Here is an 18,238-nt window from a genome sequence, read left to right on the forward strand (position 1 = left end):
GTGGTACAGATGAGAGTAAAAGGGAAGAGATAGGTAGTATGTTTGTGAAAAGAAAGATGGATGTGTTGGCTTTGAGTGAAACTAAGCTGAAAGGGAAGGGCGATTGTAAGTTTGAAAGTGTAAGTGGGAAGTTATCAGGAGTGAAGAGAGGGCGAGGGAGGGAAGGGGTGGCTATTCTAGTAAGTGAAGAGATAGGTAAACGGGTAGTGGAGTGGAAGGAGGTTTCCTCAAGGATAATGTGGATGAAGGTGAAACTGGGAAAGGAGATGTGGGTTTTTGTAAGTGCATATGGGCCTGGCAGTGAGAAGAGTGTAGAAGAAAGGGAGGCTTTTTGGATAGATTTAAATGAGTGCATAGAGGGCTTAGGGAGAAGTGTAAATGTAATAGTACTGGGAGACCTTAATGCTACGGTAGGAAAGGATCCAATTGATGGAGTGGTTGGGAAATGTGGAGTTCCAGGAAAAAATCGTAGTAGAGAGTTGATGGTGGAGATGTGTCTAGAAAGAGAGTTGATGATAGCAAATACAGTGTTTCGGAAGAAAGTCAAGCATAAGTACACATGGGAGAGGGTGGTGGAGGAAAGGGTGGTAGATAGAGCTTTAATGGACTATGCAGTGGTAAATAGGATTATGATAGGAAGAGTTAAGGATGTACATGTGCTAAGGGGAGAGGGTGGGGGAATATCAGATCATTTTCTGGTGACAGATGGAGAAAGAGGAAAGGGACAAAAGGTAGGGAGGTGCTTAGAGTGAACTCTTTAAATGAAGAGGAAAAGGAGAAGGAGTACAAGAAGAAGCTGAAGGAGGAGTGGGAGTGAAGGATAGAGTAGAGGTAGGTGTGGAGGAGGAATGGGGATGGTTCAAGGAGGGAGTCACAAAGTGTGCAAGGATGGTGTGTGGAACAAGAAGGACAGGAGGAAATAGAGGGAAGGGTAGTGAATGGTGGGATGAGGAAATGAAGAAGGTTGTAGAAGAGAAGAAGCGAGCTTACACAGATTGGTTACAAAATAGGACGAGGGAGTCATATGAGAGGTACAATGAAAAGAAAAGAGAAGTAAAGCAAAAGGTAAAGGAGGCAAAGAGGAGAGCAGATGTAAAATGGGGTAAGAGTATGACAGAAAATTTTGAAAGTAATAAAAAGATGTTTTGGAAAGAAATTAAGAGAGGAAGAGGAGGCGAATCAAGTAGACAAGAAAAGGTAAAAGGTGCAGATGGAGAGATGATAATGGAGGAGAAGGCAGTAGGGGGAAGATGGGCAGAATATTATAGGGAGTTGCTAAATGTGAAGGAGGATAGGGAGGGAAAGATAGCTGCAGTGGGAAATGCTAAGAAAATGAGAGTGATGAGTGAGGAAAATGGAGGAGAAATAAGGAAGGATGAGGTGAAGGCAGCAGTTAAGATGATGAAAGCAGGTAAGGCACCTGGTCTGGATGGATGCCATGCAGAATGTCTTAAAAAAGGAGGTACAGTGATGGTGGACTGGTTGGTGAGGTTATTTAATGTTTGCTGGAGAGAAGGTAGAGTGCCGGAGGACTGGAGGAGTGCTTGTATATTTCCACTTTACAAGGGAAAGAGGGGCAAGTGTGAATGTAGTAGTTTCAGAGGGATTAGCTTGTTAAGTGTAGTTGGGAAGGCTTATGGGAGGATCTTGATTGAGAGGATTAGGAGAGGAACAGAGAGAGTAATTGGTGAGGAACAGTGTGGATTTAGGACAGGTAGAGGTTGTGTAGATCAGATTTTTGTGGTATGACAAATATGTGAGAAAGCTATAGGAAAGGGGAAGGATGTTTTTTGGGCCTTTATGGATCTGGAAAAGGCTTACGACAGGGTAGACAGAAAGGCACTGTGGGAGGTTATGCGGATATACGGGATAGGAGGAAAGCTTCTGGGAGCTGTCAAGAGTTTTTATGAGAGTAGTAGAGCTTGTGTCAGGATTAGAAATGGAGAGAGTGAGTGGTTTGAGGTAAAGGTGGGACTTCGTCAAGGATGCGTTATGTAGCCCTGGCTGTTCAACTTATACATGGATGGGGTGGTGCGAGAGGTAAATGCAAGGGTAGTGGGTCAGGGATTGGAGATGGTTAACCCCTTCCATACGGTGCCGCACACGTAGGCGTCATGAGGAGCAAGTGGATTCGCGACGCTGCCATATCGGCGTCTTGATTATATTTATTGTAGTCGCCCCTGTGTTTTTACATTCTCCCAAATGTGACCTGAATCCCATTCTCTGTGGTTTTCAAAATTCGCGGGTGAAAGAGAGAACGATCGATATAAGCGGTGACTATATTTTACGATGCGAGTATTATTACGACACGTCGTACGGCTGGCATTGGCTGCTGCCCGCGAGATTTAAGTCCGGAGTAAAGTGGTTAAAGAAAATGGAGAGAGGCGGGAGGTGAGCCAGTTGTTATTTGCGGACGACACTGCGTTTGTGGCAGGATCGGAGGAGGAATTGAGGAAGTTGGTGACAGAGTTTGGGAGAGTGTGTGATAGAAGAAAGCTGAAGATAAATGTGGGTAAAAGTAAGGTGATGAGATGTACAAGGGGTGAAAGGGGCAGTAATCTGGAAGTGAGCATTAAGGGAGAGCAACTGGAGGAAGTGGATAGTTTTAGATACTTGGGTGCAAATGTGGCAGGAAAAGGTGGAGTAAAGGTGGAGGTAGAATGTAGATTGAGAGAAGCGCGTAAATGCCTTGGTGGATTAGAGTGTAATGAGGAATAGAAATTTGGGAATGGATGCTAAGAGGAGACTGTATGAAGGAGTGATTGTGCCAACAGCACTGTATGAAGCAGAAACATGGAACATAAGAGAGGAAGAGAGAAGAAGCTTGAATATGTTTGAGATGAAGTGTCTGAGAAGTATGATAGGGGTTACTAGGCTGGATAGAGTGAGAAATGAGGAGGTGAGGAGGAGAACAGGGGTGGAAAGGGAGTTGGGAGATAGGGTTGATGAAAGAGTATTGGGATGGTTTGGACACATGGAAAGAATGAGTGAAGAAAGACTAGTAAAGGAGGTGTGGAAGGCAGACGTGGAGGGAGTGAACATGAGGGGGCGTCCTAGGATGAGATGGATGGATGGGGTGAAGGGGGCTTTGGGGAAGAGGGGAATGTCTGTTGAGGAAGGACAGGAGAGGACAGAAGACAGGGGTGAATGGAGAATGGTTATATATGGAAGATGTTGTGATGCATGAGGTGGAATGGACGGGGGGATGGGGGGTGAGGTAATGTGTGTGAGCAAAATTTTGACGCAGCCCGAAGGGATTTCTTCCCGTCCTCTCCTTTATATGGGGGGACGGAGAGGGGGGGTCGCTGATTTAATGAAGCGGCCTTGTTGTGGATGTGCTGTGTCTTGCGACACTGCTTCTGACCCAGGGCAGTGGACAAGGTGCAGGGATGACCCGTCATCTAGGAGGTGCTAAGATGGGAGGGAGGGTGGAGGGGTGTGGAGTGTTTTCAGGGATGGAATGGGTGGGAATGATTTTATGCCTTTCCCTTTTTGGCTTCCTCCCTGGTAAGTATGTACCTCTAAATTGTTAATAGTTGCCATGGCAAGATGATAGGTCTTAGTAAAAATAGTATAAAAGGAAGGTCCTACAATGTTTTTGACATGCTCAGATGATTTGTTGACCCAGAAAACCTTCCCATACCAAGTTGCATGTCAATTGGGCCAGTGTTTTGGATTATATTATCTCTAAATTGAAAATTGTTGCCATGGCAACATGATAGGTGTTAGTAAGAATAGCATAAAATGAAGGTCCTGCATTGTTTTTGACATGCTCAGGTGATTTGTTGACCCATAAAACCTTCACATACCAAGTTGTATGTCAGCTGGGCCAGGAGTTTGGATTTTATGGATGATTATCTCTTAATTGACAATAGCTACCATGGGAACATGAAAGGTGTTAGTAAGAATAATATAAAAGGAAGGTCCTACATTGTTTTTTACATGATAAGGTGTGACTTGTTGACCCATATAGTACTGGTACAAAATTTTATCTATTTTTTTTTTTTTTTAACCTTTAACTTCTTGTTGCTTAAGTTCATTAGAATCAAAATACTTTTTAATTTTTTAGATAGGTTGAAAAATAAGGGAGATACCATTTTTTTTTTCCAAATTTTTGGCTAGACTTTACTATAACAAAGTGTGAGAATTAGAGTTGGTAATTTGTAAAGATTTTGGTAAAGAAATACACAAACTCTAAACCACTGGTCCAATTCTATCAAAATTTTAAATACTTGGGTTTTATGGATTAACAAATCAACTAAGCATGTCAAAAACAATGTGGGACATTTCCATCATATAAAATTTGCTTTTTCATGGCAGCTATTAAGTTATCAATTTAGAGATTATCATCAATAAAATCCAAGCCTGTGGCAAAATTGACATGCAACTTGGCATGTGAAGGTTTTATGGGTCATCAAATCATCACAGCATGTCAAAAACAATGTAGGGTCTTCCTTTTATACTATTCTTACTAACACCTATCATGTTGCCATGGCAACTATTGTCAATTTAGAGATAATCATCCATAAAATCCAAACCCCTGGCCCAAATGATATGCAACTTGGCATGTGAAGGTTTTACGGGTCAACAAAACACCTTTCATGTTGCCATGGCAACTATTGTCAATTTAGAGATAATCATCCATAAAATCCAAACTGCTGTCCCAAATAACATGCAACATGGCATGTGAAGATTTTATGGGTCAACGAATCACCCAAGCATGTTAAAAACAATGTAGGACCTTCCTTTTATGCTATTCTTACTAACACCTATCATGTTGCTATGGGAACTATTGTCAATTTAGAGATAATCATCCATAAAATCCAAATTACTGCCCCAATTGACATGCAACTTTGCATGTGAAGGTTTCATAGGTCAACAAAGCACCCGAGCATGTCAAAAACAATGTAGGACCTTCCTTTTACACTATTGTTACTAACATCTTATGAGGTATAAGAGGGTCTAGGAGTTTTCCGACCATTACCCTAAGGTTTGGGTCTTTTAATGTGTGTGTATGTGGTACAGATGAGAGAAAAAGGGAAGATATATGCAGTATGTTTGTGAGAAGATAGATGTGCTGGCATTGAGTGAAACTAAGTTGAAAGGGAGGGGCAAGTGTGAGTTTGGGAGTATAGTTGGGAGGTTCTCAGGAGTGAAGAGGGGACAAGGGAGAGATGGGGTGGCTATACGAGTAAGTGAAGAGATAGGTAAGCGTGTAGTGGAGTGGAAGGAGATTTCTTCAAGGTTAAAGTGGATGAATGTGAAGCTGGGAAGGGAAATGTGGGATTTGTAAGTGCATATGAGCCTGGTAGTGAGAAGAGTGTACAGCAGAGGAAAGGGAGGCTTTTTTGAATGAATTTAAATAAATGCATAGAGGGATTAGGGTAGGAAATGAAGAAATAGATAGAGTGATTGTGGAAGTACGGAGTTCCAGGAAAAAATCATACTGGAGTTGATGGTGAAGATGTGTCTCGAGAGTTCATGATAGCAAATATAATGTTTAGGAAGAAAGTCAAGCATAAGTACACATGGGAGAGGGTGGTGGATGGAAGGGTGGCAGATAAAGCATTAATGGACTATATAGTGATAACCAGGAGTATAGAAGGAAGAGTTAAGGATGTACATGTTCAAGGGGAGAGAGTGGGGGAATATCATATCATTTTTTGGTGGAACATAAGTTGAGAGTGGAGAATAGTTGGAGAAAGAGGAAAAGGGCTGAAGGTAGGGAGGTACTTAGAGTGAACTGCTTAAATGAGAAAGAAAAGGAGGAGTATAAGAAGCTTAGAGAGGAGTGGGAGGGAGTGAAGTATAGAGTAAAACTAGGAGTGGAGGAGGAATGGGGATGGTTCAAGAAGGGAGTCAAAAGGTGTGCAAAGATGGTGTGTGGAACAAGGAGGATGGGAGGAAATAGAAGTAAGGGTAGTGAGTGGTGGGATGAGGAAACAAAGAAGGATGTAGAAGAGAAGAAGGCTTTCAAAGATTGGTTACAAATTAGGATGAGGGAATCATATGAGAGACATAAAGAAAAGAGAAGAGAAGCAAAGCATAATATAAAGGAGGAAAAGAGTAGAGCAGATGTGAAATGGGGTAAGAGTATGACAGAAAATTTTGAAAGTAATAAAAAAAAAATTGGAAAGAAATTAAAAGAGGAAGAGGCAAATCAAGTAGAGAAGAAAAGGTAAAAGGTGCAGATGAAGAGATGAAAATGGAGGAGAAATAAGGAAAAATTAAGTGAAAGCAGCTGTTAAGATGATGAGAGCAGGTAATGCACCTTGGATGGATGTATTGCAAAATGTCTGAAAAAAGGAGGTACAGTTATGGTGGATTGGCTGGTGAGATTATTTAATGTTTGTTTAAGAGAGGGTAGAGTGTCGGAGGACTGGAGGAGTGCTTGTATAGTTCCACTCTGCAAGGGAAACGGGGACAAGTATGAGTGTATTAGTTTCAGAGGGATCAGGTTATTATGTGTAGTTGGGAAGGCTTATGGGAGGGTCTTGATTGAGAGGAATAGGAGAGGAACAGAGGGAGTAATTGGTGAGGAACAGTGTGGGTTTAGGACAGGTAGGAGTTGTGTAGATCAGATTTTTGTGGTAAGACAGATATGTGAGAAAACTATAGGAAAAGGTAAGGATGTTTTTTGGGCTTTTGTGGATCTGGAAAAGGCTTACGACAGGGTAGACAGGAAGGCACTGTGGGAGGTACTGCAGATATATGGGATAGGGGGAAAGCTGTTAAGAGCAGTCAAGAGTTTTTATGAGAGTAGTAGAGCTTGTGTTAGGATTAGAAATGGAGGGTGAGTGGTTTGAGGTAAAGGTAGAACCTTGTCAGGGATGAGTTATGTCACCCTGGCTGTTCAATTTATACATGGATGGGGTGGTGTGAGAGGCGAATGCAAGGGTGGTGGGTTGGGGATTGGAAATTGTAATAGAAAATGGAGAAAAGTGGGAAATAAGCCAGTTGTTGTTTGCTGACGACACTGCACTTGTAACAGGATCAATGGAGAGATTGAAGAAGCTAGTGATAGAGTTTGGGAAGGTGTGTGAAAGAGGGAAGTTGAAGATAAATGTGGGTAAAAATAAAGTGAAGAGATGTACAAGGGGAGAGAGCAGCAGCAGGCTGGAAGCGAGTATTAAGGGAGAGAGACTGGTGGAAGTGGATTGTTTTAGATACTTGGATGCGAATGTGGCAGGAAAGGGAGGAGTGGGGGTGGAGGTAGAATGTAGATTGAGAGAAGCGAGTAAATGCCTTGGGGGATTAAAAAGTGTAATGAGAAATATAAATTTGGGAATAGATGCTAAGAGGAGATTGTGTGGAGTAATTGTGCCGACAGCGCTGTATGGGGCAGAAATATGGAGTATAAGAGAGGAAGAGTGAAGGAGTTTGAATGTATTTACCCAGTTGTATTTTGCAGGAAGGGGAGCTATGCTTGTGGTGTCCTATCTCCATATCTTGTTTTATCTAGACTGTTTTTAAATTCGTGTATCATTTTTGCACACACCACATTCTTATCTAACCTACAAAGGATTACAAAGGATTACAAAGGCGGAGCATGCCGACAGGAGACCTTTTGATCCATATCTAGGTCGGATGCAAAAAAAAATCATAATAATAAAATAATAAATAAAAACTATGATAATGTAAATAACAAATAAAATACATAAATAAATGCATAGGTATAGTTAAATAATAAACAAACAGGTAAATAGTAAATAATAATAAATTGACATATAACTAATAATAAATTAAAATCAGACAGACAAATGATAACAAAACAAAAACAAATAATATAAGATAAATCATAATTACAGCATCTTGCTTAGGTATTTATCTAAATGATTCTTAAAGCTTCGAACTGAACTACATTGCACTACCTGTGCAGGAAGTTTATTCCATTCATTAACTACACGGTTGGCAAAGTTGTTTCTACCTACTTCCAAATTGAATCTATTTCCGGATAGTTTGAGACCATTGTTTCTTGTCTGATTCTCATTCAATGTAAAAATTTTGTCACTTTTGATGTTGTCAATTCTCTTTAGAATTTTAAAGACCTGTATCAAGTCACCTCTGAGTCTACGCTTTTTTAGGGAAAACAGATTCATATGTTTTAGTCGATTTTCGTATGATTTATTTTTGATATTTGGAATCAGTTTTGTGGCTCGCCGTTGCACTTTTTCCAGTCTGTCAATGTCTTTAATGAGATTCGGTGACCATACGGAAACAGCATATTCCAAATGTGGACGAACTAACGATTTATATAGCTTGTTAATGAGTGATGGACTTTTGAAATCAAAAGATCGCGCAATCAGTCCTAGAATCTTATTTGCTTTCTCAGAGGCTGAAATACACTGCTTGGATGATTTGAGGTCGTTACTGATAATTACGCCGAGATCTTTTTCACTATGCACTTTTGTTAACAAATTTCCAAATAACTTGTAATTGTACTTACTGTTATTTTTACCTATGTGCATTACCTTGTATTTACTTGTGTTAAATTTCATTAGCCACTTTTCAGACCATTGCTGTAATTGATCTAAATCTTCTTGAATATCTAATTGGTTTGAGTGATCATTTGCCACTCCGCACAGTTTTGTATCATCAGCAAATTTGGAAAGAGTAGATTTTAGTCCATGGTCTATATCATTTATATATACTATGAATAGAAGTGGCCCAAGAACGGAACCCTGAGGAACTCCACTTGCAACACTTTTCCATCCAGAAGTTTTTCCATTTAAAACAACTCTCTGTTTTCGACCCTTCAACCAATTACTAGTCCAACCTAATAGGCTACCACTTATTCCATGCAAAGCTAATTTAGTAAGTAGTCTTTCGTGTGGGACGGTATCAAAAGCTTTTGCAAAGTCTAGATATACTAAATCTATATTGTTTCTTTTGTCATAATTCGAGATAACTGTGTTGTAGAATTCGAGTAAGTTAGTCACGCAAGAACGTTTCCGTCTGAAACCATGCTGACTATCATTTATCAAATGGTTACTTTCTAAATGATGTTCGATAGCATCTCTGATGATAGTTTCCATTATTTTTCCTACGATTGAAGTCAAACTTATAGGCCTATAGTTATTTGGTTTCTTTTTGTCACCTTTTTTGAATATGGGAGTAACGTTAGCTAGCTTCCATTCTCTTGGGACATCTCCGGATATGATGGATTTCTTGAAAATAATTTCTAATGGAACAACAATCTCATTTTTCATTTCCTTTAAGATTCTTGGATGCCAAACGTCTATTATCCTGTGGGGAACGCTGTTCTTTTTCAGGTCTCTTCTATAATTGTCTTTTTTTATTTTCTTTCTGTGTCCACTTGTATCTCTACCATCCCATTTTATTAGATCCTCTCTATCAATAATTTCCAAGCCTTTTATGATTCTAGAGTTATCATGTCTCCTCTCTCTCTTCTTTGCTCCAATGTGTAGCTCAAGTTTTGCCAGCTTCTCCTCATATGATAGTTATGAGAGCTTTGGTACCAATTTCATAATTGCTCTTTGTATTCTTTCAAGTTTTGTTATTGTACTTAGTGACCACGTCATCGTTGGATATTCCAATTTTAGTCTTATCAAAGTGACTAGTATTTTCTTCACCATTTCTTCGTCCAGGTATGTAAATGCCACTTTGATTTTATTAAATTATAAGTTTCTCATAAATTTTGTTTATATGTTTCTCATGGGACATATTATTCATAATAATGATCATAGGTCCTTCTCTTTTTCCACTTTTTTAATTTCTTCCTCTCCCAATGTATATGATCCCACTATTCTTTTTTTGCTCCTTCCAAATTCCATTATACTACACTTCTTAATGTTGAATTCAATTTCCACTTCCTGCTCCATTCCCATACTTTATTGAGATCACTCTGCAGCTACTCACAATCTTCGGTGTTCACTTTTTTTTTTAATATTTTTGCATTGTCTGCGAAGAAGCTCATATAACTTTCAATTCCTTCATCCTTATCATTAATATATATATAACAAACATTATTGGGGCCACAAGTGTTCCTTGTGGAACTCCACTAATCACCTCATCCCAATTGGAATGTTTGTCTCTTATCACCACTCTCCTTTTCCTTTCATGCAAGTCTTCCATCCACTTAAGTAGTTTGCCCTATATTCCTCCTGCAGTTTCTAATTTCTTTAGCAATTTCTTCTGTGGCACCATATCAAAGCTTTTTTCAGAAAGGTCTAGAATGGCACAATCAGCCCATTCATCTCTTTCCTATATTATATCTATTAGTCTTGAATAGAAACACATCAAGTTTGTGACACATGATCTTCCTTGTCTAAATCCAAACTGCCTTGGATTTAGTACATTGTTTTTTTCCAAATGCTTTACCCATCTAATTTTGATCATTCTTTCACAAATTGCTACCATATTTGTAAGAGAGACTGGTCAATAATTTTGTAGGGTCTTCTTTGTTTCCCCCTTATATACTGGCAGTATATTTGATCTATTCCAATCTTCTGGAACTTTTCCTTCCTTCAATGAACTGTTTATTAGACTATGTATTTTGTCTGTTAGTTCATCCCTGCATTCTCTCAAAATCCAGTTTGCCATTTCATCTGGACCATGTGATTTTCTGACATCGAGATCACTCAAGTGATTCATTATTTCATTCTTTGTTACTTCTATCTCTTTCATAGGGGGGGGGGACTTTTCCCTCCCACTCAACATCTCTATGTGTGTTCTCCCTCATTAAACATTGATTTAAAATGCTTGTTCATAATTTCTGCCATTTCTATTTCCTCTGTGTATTCTATTCCTCCTTGTCGTAGTTTCGCTAATTCCTGTTGGTTTTTCAGTTTGTTGTTTACAAATCTATAGAATAGTTTTGGTTGATCTTTACATTTTTCTATGACATCCTTTTCGTATTTTCTCTTTTCTTCTCTGTGCACTTGTACATATTCATTTCTATAACCAGTACATATTTTCTATTTTTCAAGCTTTTTGTCTTTACTCCATTTTATCCAAGCTTTACCCCTTTTATCTTTTAACTCCCTACATCTTTTGTTGTACCTATATTTTACACATACTTTCTTTTTTTGTCTTGGAACATACTTTTACACTCCTTCCTTTTTTTGACAAAATTTTCCATTTCTCTTCTACTGTTTTTTCTCTTAGTATATTCTTTCCCAGTCTCCTTTTTGGAGGGAGAAAAAAAAAAAAAAGAAAAAAAATAAAAAAAAATCCATTTATCATTCTTCCCTTTCTATATTGTTTTTTCCCATATATTTTTCTTCATTTAGTTCCAGTTCAAATAATATGTGGCCACTTTTACTTAGTGGTGACCTTTATTCAATCTTGTCCACTATTTCAGGTTCTGATGTGATTATTAGGTCTAGTCTTGATGGTTCTTCCTCATTTCTATACCTAGTATTCTCTTGTATCCATTGAGTCACTGTATGTTCTATAATCATATCAAGTAGTACATTTCCCCAAGGGTCATCTCCACCCTTCAATGTCATCTCTTCCCAGCAGATTTCTTTACAATTAAAGTCATCCATTATAACTATTATTCCTCCATCTTCCATTACCTTATTTAGTGTTATCCTTGTGTCTTCTAACATATTCTTCTGTTCTCTCTCTTCCCACAAAGCCGCTTTAGGAGGCACATAATTTACCACAAACTTCCTGCTCTTCTGGTTTCTGTTCTCTCTTTCCATCATAATCATCTCCACTCTATTCTTTCCATATGTAACATTCCTTACTTTTATATCCTTCTTAGTCAGGAACATAACTCCACCTCCTTGTTTTACTTCTCTGCTACTAATCTAATAATTATATACACCATGTCCAACACTGTTGGGTGGTAATGGACCTTTTAATTTTGTCTCTACAGTTCCCATTATGTCAGGTTCCTTATCCATCAGGTAATCATTCATTTCATTCAAGCCTGCTATTAATCCATCTATATTTGTGAAGGACACTTTTAATTTTCTGTTACCTCCATCCTGTTTTTTTTTCCCTTCTTTTTTCTCTCCTATAAACCATTTCCTCACTTTCATATCTTTTACTCTCCAATAGAATTTCTCTTTTTCTGACTCTGTTCTCCATTGTTTTTGACATGCTCAGGTGATTTGTTGACCCATAAAATCTTCATATGCAAAGTTGCATGTCAATTGGGCCAGGGGTTTGGATTTTATGGATGATTATCTCTAAATTGACAATAATTGCCATGGCAACATGATAGGTGCTAGTAAGAATAGTACAAAGGAAGCTCCTGCATTGTTTTTGACATTCTTAGATGATTTGTTGACCCATAACACCTTAATAAGTAAAGTTGCTTGTCAATTGGGCCAGGTGTTTGGATTTTATGGATGATTATCTCTAAATTGACAATAGTTGCCATGGCAACATGATAGGTATTAGTAAGAATAGTATAAAAGGAAGGTCCTGCATTGTTTTTGACATGCTCAGGTGATTTGTTGACCCATAAAACCTTCATATGCCAAGTTGCATGTCAATTGGGCCAGGTGTTTGGATTTTATGGATGATTATCTCTAAATTGACAATAGTTATGAATAGTATAAAAGGAAGGTCCTGCATTGTTTTTGACATGCTCAGATGATTTGTTGACCCATAAAACCTTCACATGCCAAGTTGCATGTCAATTGGGCCAGGAGTTTGGATTTTACTGATGATTTTGATAGGGTCATACTAATTAACGCCCGGCAGCGACTGGCAATGCTCTATAGCAACTAGAGATTTCCTATGGTGCCTGGGCATTGTGTGTGTTTTTTTCAGTTCCAATGGTTCATATCATATGAATGATTTGTCTACTAGTGAATTCACAATTTTTTTTTACTGAATTTAGCAGGAGAAACGATGCACAGAGCAGAAAATCCTTTGCTGAATTTTGCGTCTGGACTGTGGCGGTGCCACCATCTTTGTTTATGTCCAGTCATTGGAAAATGTGGAATGGCTAAATTACCGGCAGTTGGAACATGAATCCGAAGCGGGAACTGGGGGTCCAATGCCCATGCATGTAGGGCGGCTTGTAATTTTTTCTCTAATCTAACCTAACTGCTGGTAATTTAGCCATTACACATTTTCCAATGAGTGGACATAAACAAAGATGACGGCACTGACACAGTCCGGGTGTTAAATTCAGCAAAGGATTTTCTCCTTTGTACGTAATTTCTCCTGCTAAATTCAATTTTTTTTCGTGAATTCACTAGTGGATGAATCATTCATATGATATGAACCATTGGAACTGAAAAAACAGGCTTACACAACGCCCAGGCACCATAGGAATTCGCCGGCCACTACTGGGCATTATTTAGTAGGACCGTTTTGACATGCTCAGGTAATTTGTTGACCCATAAAGCCCAAGTATACCAAATTTCAATAAAATTGGACCAGTGGTTTAGAGTTTGTGTATTTCTTTACGAAAATCTTTACAAATTACAGTACATGTTTAGTTTTTCACATGGGCACAATATTGCAATAGAAAATTAATTATTAATTTTGTAAATTATAATGTTTCAACGTAAAATACAATTTTGTGGGCGGAAATAAAAAAACAAAAAAGTTGCTAAAACCGATTTCATAAGTAACGAAGTCGCGCCAGACGAATGGTACACCATGTTTGTTATGATAGATGCCGACGTAGAAAAAATGAAAGGATGATAAATTTGTCTAACCTAACCTAACCTGTGTTTAATAAATCAGTACCTGCAATCTATATGTTAGCTAGGTCAACATGAAAATGGAATTCCTGATATTTGAGTTGGAGTAGTTCTCATGGGATGCAAAAAGGTGCTATGAGTATAATGCAATTTGAATTATCCATCTAGCTGTCCTAGTTCTCGAGATATTGCATTTTGAATGGAATTAAATTGGGCCTATTTTGTCCCTGGAAATCGGGCCGAAATGTGCGGTCTGACTAATCGCCGATCAAACGTAAACAATGACGGTTTTTACTGACAGGCACAATTTTATATAAAAATTTAGCATATGCTTGCATTATTTGACCTATTTTCTTTAAGATGTGTGATTTCCATGTAATTTGATCATAGAATTACATTTTTATCCTCTGCAAAATTACCCACCACAGCTACGAATACCGTCAAATTACATGAAAATCACACATTTTAAAGAAAATAGTTTGAATAATTCAACTATATGCAAGCTATTACACTAATAACACAATAGTAACAAACTTAATAGTGTAGTTTGATCCATACCACCAGTGATCATAATGGGCAGGACGAATCGTAGCTGTGGTCCGTAATATTACGGATAAAAACGTAACTTCTCTTTGATCAAATTACATGAAAATCACACATTTTAAAGAAAATAGTTCAAATAATTCAACTATAAGTCTATTACACTAATAACATAATAGTAAGAAACTTAACCCCTTCCATACGGTGCCGCACACGTAGGCGTCATGGACTTAGATCTCGGTGGCAGCAGCCAATGCCAGCCGTACGACGTGTCGTAATAATACTCGCATCATAAAATATAGTCACCGCTTACATCGATCGTTCTCTCTTCACCCGTGAATTTTGATAACCATAGAAAATGCGATTACAAAAGAATTAGAAAGAATGTCATTATGGAGGGGCGACTACAATAAATATAATCAAGACGCCGATATGGCAGCCTCGCGAATACACTCGCTCCCCATGACGCCTACGTGTGCGGCACCGTATGGAAGGGGTTAATAGAGTGAAGTTTGATCCATACCACCAGTGATAAATAAGATGGCGGGATGGATGTTGATGTTATCCGATAATCTGACCCGATAGAAGAAAATAAACTAATTAAAACCACCGATTTCTCAGCTCTACCGTAACACACTGCCTTTATTTTGGTATTAGAATAATTTGCGAGACTAGTAGTTTTCCTTTATTTTGGTTAGTTGCCAAAACTCTGAATTTATTTAGCTCATTTCTTACGCTGAAACATAAACCAATTTTCGATTTACTGCCGAATGCAAGCCGCCATGTTTATCTTTTGTTTTTATATACCAACATGTAACTGATGATGTAATTGTTTGAAATTTACTACGATCGTAGTAAATACACTCGCATAACATTTGTATGAATCAAATTTCCGGCGGTATGTAAATTTGGCCGTTTGCATGGCGTGCGCATAAAATGACGCGCTATTGTGCTCATCATCGATGGTGGCGCCTCTGGTGGTGTTTGACCTACCTATATATGTCATCTGGATTGTCTTTGTCATCATCATTGTGAGAGACGTTGGCGGGCTGTTCAACCACGCTCTCAGATTGCGAGGTATATAAGGTTTTTGCAGCTTGAAGGAATGCATGGATTTCAGCTCCATAGCATTCCTTCAAGAATATGTACCTCGCGAGGTACTGTTGGAAGTACCGTGATGTCCATTTTGTAACTGATATTTCAAGTAGACCGGGGCAGATGACAAACACTTGACTGACGACAAGATGGCGTCCCAATTCTATGCTACCGACCTTGTTCGTTAGCAGATTTGCTTGTAGCAAGGTATTTCTTACATTCATTACCGCCCAGAAAATCGCATATTACATCCATGTATTATAATTTACAAAGTTAATATTTAATTTTCTAACGCTATATTGTGCCCATGTGAAAAACTGAACAAATACCCAAATTACCACCGTTAATTCTTACCTTTTGTTATGGTAAAGTCTAGCCAAAAATTTGGGATAAAAAAAAAAAAAAATTGTATCTCCCTTATTTTTTAAGCTATTTAAAAAAATAAAAAAGTATTTTGTTTCTAATGAAATTGTCTTTCATATGCAACAAGAATTTAAGGGATATATATATATATATATATATTTTTTTTTTTGTGCTTGTACCTAATAGTAGTCACTACTCAAGAACATGCATTTACACAAAACAACTTCATTGGCATTTTCAATCAATTTATAGTTTCACCCAACCAACGATTTTGATATGTGGCTTATGTGTTTCTGGTGAGAAATGTTGTGATATGAATGATGGTGTACATCATTTCCATCGCAAATGCATACTTTTCAAGTAATTAATTATTGAAGTTATGCACTTATGCCTACATCTCCCCAGTGATCTGGGGGGACCTGTGGGAAATTGGGGTTTTTGGGTGGGGAGCACTAATAAATCTAGAAATATGCATTGCAAAACAGGTATAAAATGAACAAGAACACATAAAAAAGATAAAAAAAAAAAAAAAACAATATAAAATTCACCTTTGAGGTCCGGAGTGTGGTCAGCTAACGCAAGCGGTAGCCCTGCTTGTTTACTAAGTTACCAACGATTCAAAATATTTGTCGCTATATCCGCTACATTTAGTGAAGGCCACTCCACCTGCGCAAGAGTTGCTTACCATAAACTAACGCAACCTAACCTATCCTAACATAACCTAACCAAAGCTATCCTAACCAAACCTAAGCTAACCTAACGTAACCGAACCTAGTGTAACCTAACCTAATGTTATGTAATGTAACCTAACCTAGCATAATGTAACCTAACCTAACCAAATGGTTGTTACGTTTGTTTACAGTTAGCAACTCCAGCGCAGGTGGAATGGCCTTGGCTAAATGTAGCGGATATAGCAACAAATATTTCAAATTGTTGGTAACTTGGTAAACAAACATGGCTACTGCTCGCGTTAGCCGACCACACTCCATTTTATACCTGTTTTGCAACGCGCATTACTCGATTTATTAGTGCTCCCCACACAAAAACCCAAATTTCCCACAGGTCCCCCGAGATTGTTGGGAAGATGTAGGCATAAGTGCATAACTTCAATAATTAAATACTTGAAAAGTATGCATTTGTGACGGAAATGTTGTACACCATCATTCATATCACAACATTTCTCACCAGAAACACACAAGCCACTTATCAAAATCGTTGGTTGGGTGAAAGTTCAAAGTTCTATAAATTGTCCGCATTTTCTTTATAATTCTAAATGAGTCAAATACATATTGTTTAGTCAAATAATTTGTCATCTGTAATGTTATAAATGTATATGGCTGTAGTGATTAGTCATATTAGACATATAAAAAACATTGTTTTTCTGATGCCCACCTTCATCCTAAACCACTGTTTCATATGATGAAAATATTTATGCTTCTTCTCCCCAAGAGCTTCAATTAATCTCCTTCGTGTCTGATTGAGGTGTTCACTTGTCACCGTAGACATGTTCTCCTAATTAAATGTGATTGTGGTGCTTTTTCGAATGATTACCCTTGTTTTCAGATTGTAAACATGTATGATGCAGCGCAAAATATTTAGTACATTTTATTTCCTAAAGGATTCTACATATTCATTGTGGATGTTACCTTAAATACTTATTTAGAGCTATTTATTATCTAATAGAATTATAGATATATATTTTTAGTAAAAACAATTGTCATGATTTAATTTTTTCTATAAAAGTAGTATATATTCTATCCTAGCGCATTTCTTTCAATAACATTTTCAACAGCTGGATCTGGATGTAAACAAGGGAGTTCGGGCGTAGTAATTTAGTAGGTGGGACAGTTTCTGTGTTGAACTCGGTAAGGGAGCTCAGAAAGTTACCTTAGTAATATTTCATTGTTAACTTCCTCCAGAAGTTTCACATGGGAAAATTAGTTTGATTTTCTATATATTCGAGTTTAAGATATTCTGAATTTTATAGAGTCCCTCAAATATGGTATTAAGATAAAACAAATGTATGATTATGATAAGATCTGTGATTACATAGCCATAGCATAGGGCGGCGTCTAGACAATTATCTATAGTATAGTTACAGTAGTTCTGACACTTGCACATTAAGCTTAGGATTCAAGTAGGTAATTCTTCACTCAGTTATTATTATGCAGAAATTGTAGATTAAGGCACGCCAAGTGAATTTTCACATATTTCATGTTTTGCTTTATTTTTCTCTTAATTTTCAAAAAAATCGTCGCAAGCAAAAATAGATCGAATATTTAAGGTAAAATATGAACAAGTTGATATGACACTAAACTAAGATTTTATTGACACATCAGAGATACAGTAACTAAAGCTGATGGGTAACTGTCCAGAATCACACAAACAGATATTTAACATAAATAGCTAGGTCAAACACCGCAAGAGGCACTACCATCTATGATGTCTGCCAATAGAGCATCATGCGCACGCCATTCTAACGGCCAAATTTACATATCACAGGCAATTTCATTTTTAAAAATGTCACGCAACTGTATTTACTATGATCGTAGTAAATTTCAACCAATCACATCATGATCATCAGTTACATGTTGGTACATAAAAAA

The 18,238-nt window shown here is 37.8% G+C and overlaps 2 protein-coding genes across 4 annotated transcripts in view; one reads left to right on the forward strand and one right to left on the reverse strand.

Moving 5' to 3' along the window:
• Positions 1-17,223, reverse strand: part of LOC143039925 (transcriptional adapter 1-like) — a 231,572-nt gene extending 214,349 nt beyond the window's left edge. Inside the window, exon 1 of one of the 2 annotated variants that reach the window (XM_076210317.1) lies at positions 17,025-17,223. In XM_076210317.1, the coding sequence (XP_076066432.1) occupies positions 17,025-17,138 (114 nt within the window). In that variant the 5' untranslated portion in view covers positions 17,139-17,223. The remainder of the gene's footprint in view (positions 1-17,024) is intronic. The other variant, XM_076210316.1, reaches the window with a different exon arrangement.
• Positions 17,224-17,421: 198 nt separating this feature from the next.
• Positions 17,422-18,238, forward strand: part of LOC143039924 (syntaxin-7-like) — a 216,983-nt gene continuing 216,166 nt past the window's right edge. For both annotated transcript variants that reach the window (XR_012967677.1, XM_076210315.1), the window contains exon 1: positions 17,422-17,497. The gene's annotated coding sequence lies outside the window, so the exon portion shown is untranslated. The remainder of the gene's footprint in view (positions 17,498-18,238) is intronic.

The sequence above is a fragment of the Oratosquilla oratoria genome, chromosome 27, assembly GCF_046742065.1.
Source record: "Oratosquilla oratoria isolate Oo_2021 chromosome 27, ASM4674206v1, whole genome shotgun sequence".
NCBI lineage: Eukaryota > Metazoa > Arthropoda > Malacostraca > Stomatopoda > Squillidae > Oratosquilla > Oratosquilla oratoria.